This window comes from Clinocottus analis, unplaced genomic scaffold (genome assembly GCF_023055335.1).
Source record: "Clinocottus analis isolate CAN_PGR_092001 unplaced genomic scaffold, fCliAna1.0.p SCAF_8, whole genome shotgun sequence".
In the NCBI taxonomy this organism is placed as follows: domain Eukaryota; kingdom Metazoa; phylum Chordata; class Actinopteri; order Perciformes; family Cottidae; genus Clinocottus; species Clinocottus analis.
Window position 1 is genome coordinate 21438001 of NW_027176240.1, and position 6135 is coordinate 21444135.

The 6135-nt window shown below is 42.9% G+C and overlaps 1 protein-coding gene across 1 annotated transcript in view; it reads left to right on the forward strand.

The window, feature by feature from the left end:
- Positions 1-262: 262 nt before the first annotated feature.
- LOC137779860 (cytosolic phospholipase A2 zeta-like) overlaps positions 263-6135 on the forward strand; it is a 12070-nt gene continuing 6197 nt past the window's right edge. Inside the window, exons 1-4 of the mRNA XM_068568064.1 lie at positions 263-405; positions 3031-3073; positions 3486-3617; positions 4369-4423. Of these exons, the coding sequence (XP_068424165.1) occupies positions 263-405; positions 3031-3073; positions 3486-3617; positions 4369-4423 (373 nt within the window). The remainder of the gene's footprint in view (positions 406-3030; positions 3074-3485; positions 3618-4368; positions 4424-6135) is intronic.

The following is a 6135-nucleotide window of genomic DNA, read 5'->3' on the forward strand; positions in this document are numbered from 1 at the left end:
ACTTTGTTGAGTGTTTAGTTCTCAGTGACGAGTGTCACACCAAGGTTCCTGGCAGTCGGGGTTGAGGCCAGAATTGCGTTATTGAAGGTGATTGTGAGGTCATGGGTGGAAGGAAAAGCAGTTCAGTCTTGTCAGGGTTGATTTTCAGGTGGTGTGTGGACGTCCACTGAGAGACGTCAGTCAGACGGGCAGAGATCCGCTCAGGTATCCCTGTTTCTCATTGGGGAAACGAGAGTATCAGTTGGGTGTCATCAGCATAGCGATGGTAGGAGAAGCCATGCGAGCGAATGACAGAGCCGAGAGAGTTGGTGTACAGCGAGAAGAGGAGAGGACCCAGGACGGAGCTCTGAGGGACCCCAGTAGTGAGATGAAAGGTTTGGACACAGATCCTTTCCAGGTTACCCGGTAAGTGCGATGGTCGAGGTATGATGAGAAGAGGGAGAGCGCAGTGCCTGAGATACCGAGATCCTGGAGGAAGGAGATGAGGATCTGGTGGTTCACGGTATCAAAGGAAGCAGTGAGGTCTAGAAGGATGAGGACAGAGGAGAGAGGCTGCTCTAGCAGTGTGGAGCTGCTCAGAGACAGCAAGGAGGGCGTCTCTGTTACAATTAGTTTGTGGTGCTGTTATTGTAGTTTTCAGTTCTACTGCATTATGTTTCCGTATTATTCCAAGGCAATGAACTCATTTAGCAGCCAGAAGTGATTTTTTACTGTGAATATTTTGGTTATTCTAGCAATTGTGCATTTGTTAGCATTAAGAGATAAGGGCAATACACATTTCATTCAAAAAACTATTTGAAATATAACCCTTTGATACACAACCCCTTCTAAGGCACTACATGGGTCAAAAATTACCTGTATTGAACTACAATGTTATTTCATGCACGGCTGAGTGTCTTCCTTGATTACCACAAATCATTATTTTAGTTGTTACTTTCTTAATTTATGAACTAAAATGTTTTTTTTGTATTTTTATATTAAGTTTACACACATGGGTCACAAATGACACAAACCTGATGAAGTAATACAAAAACTATTTTAGTTTAAATATGAAGACAGAGAAAATGAAGGAAACTATCTATAGTAATCAAAAACAATATATTTTAATGAATACTTTGTAATATTTAATTATTAAATAAAAATATTTTAAAATACATAGCAAAGAACCACCATAATACATGAAATAACAAAGGAAATGAATATGGGTCATTTTTGTTGTGCCTTATCTTGTCTTATGTCGTAAACTGTGAGAGTAAATCTGTGTCCAGCTGCAGGCGCGTGAACGGCCGCGCTAACATGTTATTACGGTCGCGTGCATGTTTGCGGATTTTTGCGGATCCCTGACAGATCTGCCCCAGCGCCACAATCGGCACCTCCGGTTGCTGCTCTTTGCAATCCACGTGCCGCCCTGCGTTGGGCGCCACTGTAACAATCTTCTTTTACCCCCGCGAGTCTCGGGCAGCACAAGGAGGCCAACACGCTGGGATTTGCGGTTTCTTAATGGTTTTTATTCAACTCGGGCGTACAGGTATTTGGCTATTCCAGCTGCGTCGCCTCTGCTTCCCGCTCTTCTCCTTTCCTCAGTTGCTACACCTGTATTTAACAGGGAGAGACACATAACACAAATTGCCCCCCAGGTGAGGGCTCTTAAGGCGAATTATACTCTTGCAACGACAACTGCGGCTGGCCACGCAGTCGGATTGACGGACTCGTTTTGGTTTATAGTTCCTGTGTCTTTTCCATACTCCAGAAAAACAGGTGGCGCAACGACCATAAAGTCGACCTGCACGCCGACGTTCACCGATATCTTCCTCCAGGAATTCACCGCCATCTGTGTGTCCTTATACTCCGTCAGACGGGTTATATAAATGCTCATATTTGTGGACCTCTTCAGCCAAACGTTCTTCAAAGGGATCCATTGTTTGTGTTTCTGCTATGGCTTTTAAAAACAGCGGTATTATGCTATAAAATCGGAAATGCGAGACACAGAAAGGACGTGGTTAGCAGACCAATCACAGCCTTGCGGGCTAGCGTTGCTTTGACAGATAGTCAGAAATTTTGGGTGACCCACGCATAGCCGGCACGCAAGGTCGGCCATGCGTGTCTTGCGTACTTGCGTCTCTGCGTAAAACCCGAGTATAAATCAGCCTTTACATTTTATCCTGGCACCTGTTTCCTGAACCACACCCTTGCTCAGTTCCTTCTGCAGCTGAGCCTGCCTAACCCTGCTCCGCCGCCAGAGTCATGTTCTGGAATAGAGAACAGAGCCACATCATCTGCAAAGAGCAGAGACGCAATTTTGAGGTCCCCAAACTGTACACTCCCTTCCCCCAAGAATATTGATGGGTATCTCCGCCATGTCTTCAAACTCTGCCTCCTCCACAGAGGACATCTTGGCCAATGAGCTCTTTCCACCACTTAACAATATCTCTAGTCTGGATCAGCAGTTCTCCTCCCCTAGTTAACACAGCATGAGCTAGCTGCATGAGCTAGCTGTGTGCGGGGATATCGCTGCAGTATTGATCTTGACTGATCTTAAATTAAAATCTTTGTTATAGACCGAGACAAGACGCGTTCAATTTCAACAACCATCAGCTGGTAAAATTGCCAATGGTCATAAATAGACAATAATATACATATATTTTAATGGAAGACTCACATTTGTATGTTTGTAGAGTGTAGCCAGTTGAATTGATTAAAGTGGAAGTGTATCCTGAACTTGAGTCTTTTTATAATTCCTTTTGGCTTTCTTATTCAACAGAAGGAAATGATCTCCTATTCCATCTTGAATGTCACCGTACTGAGAGCAGAAAAAAATCCATCCAAAGATTACTGTAAGTAATATGTGCTGTGCATGTTTTGTAATGACACTTAATCCCTTTTCAGGATATTTTTCTCAGGTCTGTTCTATTTTAAAACCTTTTCACATGAAACTGACATAGGTCAATCATTGCATAATTGAAGTTAAGTCCTGTCTCTCGGTTACAGTTTCTGAATCCGACTGCTACATGATTCTGACTCTCCCGACAGCGACGGCAAAAACCTACCGTACGACAACTGTGTGGAACAAAAAGTACCCAGAATGGAATGAAACGTTTACCTTTCGGGTTCCCACCCATGTGAAAGTGAGTCTACTCAATATTAGCATTAGCATGACACAAAACACAAGCGTCTGACTTACAGCTGTTCACTCAAGAGAGACTTGTTTAGAATGTACTAATAGTTTATTACATATGAATAACATTTGAATATTGCAAAGTCGTTGGCGATTGGACTCCATCCATACTCCATGTCCCTCAATCAGCTAATAGAGTAATCACTGGGGAAAAAGAGACTGAGAAATGTATGAATTAGATGGTGAAAAGAGAGTCGTCCTTTCTAAAGTACCGCTAAAGAATCATTTGTCTCGTCCATTGTGGGAGGAACCAGTTCAGTTAGAAGAGTAGAAGTCAAAAGCTCTGTGAGCTTTTCTGCTCTTTCCCCAGAACGTTTTACACATCAAGCTCTATGATGAGGACCCTTTAGCGCGTGATGACCTGTTTGGAGAGCTTCTGTTTGATGTCACAGGACTCACAATCGGGAAGAAGGAGACCAAAGTCTTCACTGTAAACCCAGAGGTAAAAGCAACAAGAGAACAACACTTGCTCTGTAGGATTGTAACACACTGAGGGCTGAGCTGTTACAACTTGACCATGAAGAATTATTATGGTTGAAGGATTTTTCTTGTTCACTTTTCTATAGACGGGGGGCAAACTTCTGATAGTGTTTGAGCTACTTCAGAGGTAACTGTATATTACTGTTTTTACTTTGTTGTCCACTATCAACAGATAATACACTGTATGAACCGGTTAAACATAATGAACCTGTCTTTTTGTAGTGAGGACCCAGCTTGTGAATATCGCACTAATGGCGTCCTTGTGGTAAGATTTATCGAATGACATCATCAATATACACCTTAATTAATACACTCAGGAACCATTGTTACATCAGTACTCTATTCTCCATGTTGGCTGGAGAATAGAGTGTGACATTCCATCAATTACACTTACTCAGAAACAATGCTTTTGTGAACTACACAGTATGATCATTGCTGAAGGAAAAAAGCACTGCTATTAACAAGCAGGTTTTAAATGAGGAACTGAAGACTGTGGTTGTGGTGCAGAGGTCTAAACTTCTCACAGCATGGTGAAGACTTAACAATCTAACAAGCTGTCTTGAATCCTAAAACTATTTATAGATATATGAGCATTTAGCTGTCTCTTGACACACAGTAGGCGGGTCCTGACGCGTGTGAGAATAATTATTGATACATTCATCTTATTTTGAATTCCCTCACCAGAGTAACTGATCTCTCTTTGTGTCTTCCAGGCTGCGCCGTTATCTGTACTGGACATTAACATTGAGAAGCTACAAAGGGGTGACCGTATGTATTCTATTCAATTCATTAAGTCAGGTTAAAGTTACTTTAGCTTTCATTGCCCTCTTCCCCAAATACTTTTGGAGTGAAGGATTCAGGTCAGCTTTACAGATATGAAGGACCGTCCTGTCATGGGACTCAAAAGAATATCGTGAAAATCGCATAATATGTGATATTAAATTCAAATGATCATATTTGACCATGTGTCGTGTCAAAGAGGTTACTTGTTACTAACCCTCAGTTAACAAAACTATTACTTTAATTTTTACTTTGGCGGATCGAGCATTTCAGCATCTTCACAACGTTCAGCTCTTTTAGCAAGGAGCTGGTGAACATAGTGCTTCAGTTCTTGGAGCTGAAAGTGAATATTAGAATTACAAAACACTCAGTATCCAAAGACACAACTCAAATTAATAATAATGAAGTTCAGTAACTGCTGGATGCATTAAAAATACTGTTTGCCATATCAACTGTAAGACATGGGCTCTGCGGCAAACCAAGATTGCCATGCGCTGTTACTTGTATCTATCTATAAAGCTGGTGCCTCACTAGCTAACCTAAACTGACCTACTCACCTTCCTGTAGCTAGCAGCACATAGCCTCACTAGCTAACCTAAACTGACCTACTCACCTTCCTGTAGCTACCAGCACATAGCCTCACTAGCTAACCTAAACTGACCTACTCACCTTCCTGTAGCTACCAGCACATAGCCTCACTAGCTAACCTAAACTGACCTACTCACCTTCCTGTAGCTACCAGCACATAGCCTCACTAGCTAACCTAAACTGACCTACTCACGTTCCTGTAGCTACCAGCACATAGCCTCACTAGCTAACCTAAACTGACCCAGTCACGTTCCTGTAGCTACCAGCACATAGCCTCACTAGCTAACCTAAACTGAACCGGTTACGTTCCTGTAGTTACCAGCACATAGCCTCAGTAGCTAACCTAAACTGACCCAGTCATGTTCCTGTAGTTAGCAGCACATAGCCTCACTAGCTAACCTAAACTGACCTACTCACGTTCCTGTAGTTACCAGCACATAGCCTCAGTAGCTAACCTAAACTGACCCGGTCACGTTCCTGTAGTTACTAGCACATAGCCTCACTAGCTAACCTAAACTGACCCAGTCACGTTCCTGTAGCTACCAGCACATAGCCTCACTAGCTAACCTAAACTGAACCGGTTACGTTCCTGTAGTTACCAGCACATAGCCTCAGTAGCTAACCTAAACTGACCCAGTCATGTTCCTGTAGTTAGCAGCACATAGCCTCACTAGCTAACCTAAACTGACCTACTCACGTTCCTGTAGCTACCAGCACATAGCCTCAGTAGCTAACCTAAACTGACCCGGTCATGTTCCTGTAGTTACTAGCACATAGCCTCACTAGCTAACCTAAACTGACCCAGTCACGTTCCTGTATCTACCAGCACATAGCCTCACTAGCTAACCTAAACTGACCGGATGGCAGTGACCACGGGCGCAGCTTCTCAATGCTGATTGGTTTTCGCAACTCAGCGTCAGGCAAATTTTAAAATATTTCAAAGGCGAATATTCCCAGCGCTTTTTTGCGTCAGTCTTGCGAAAAATTTGCTTTTTCGCGACCATTCACATCTGTCGATTGACTTTACATGTAATCTACTCACGCAAGTATTTCGCAACTCTTTTGGTGTGAACACGGCATGAGTGTGGCAGTTCAGGCTCTTTAAAATGTAC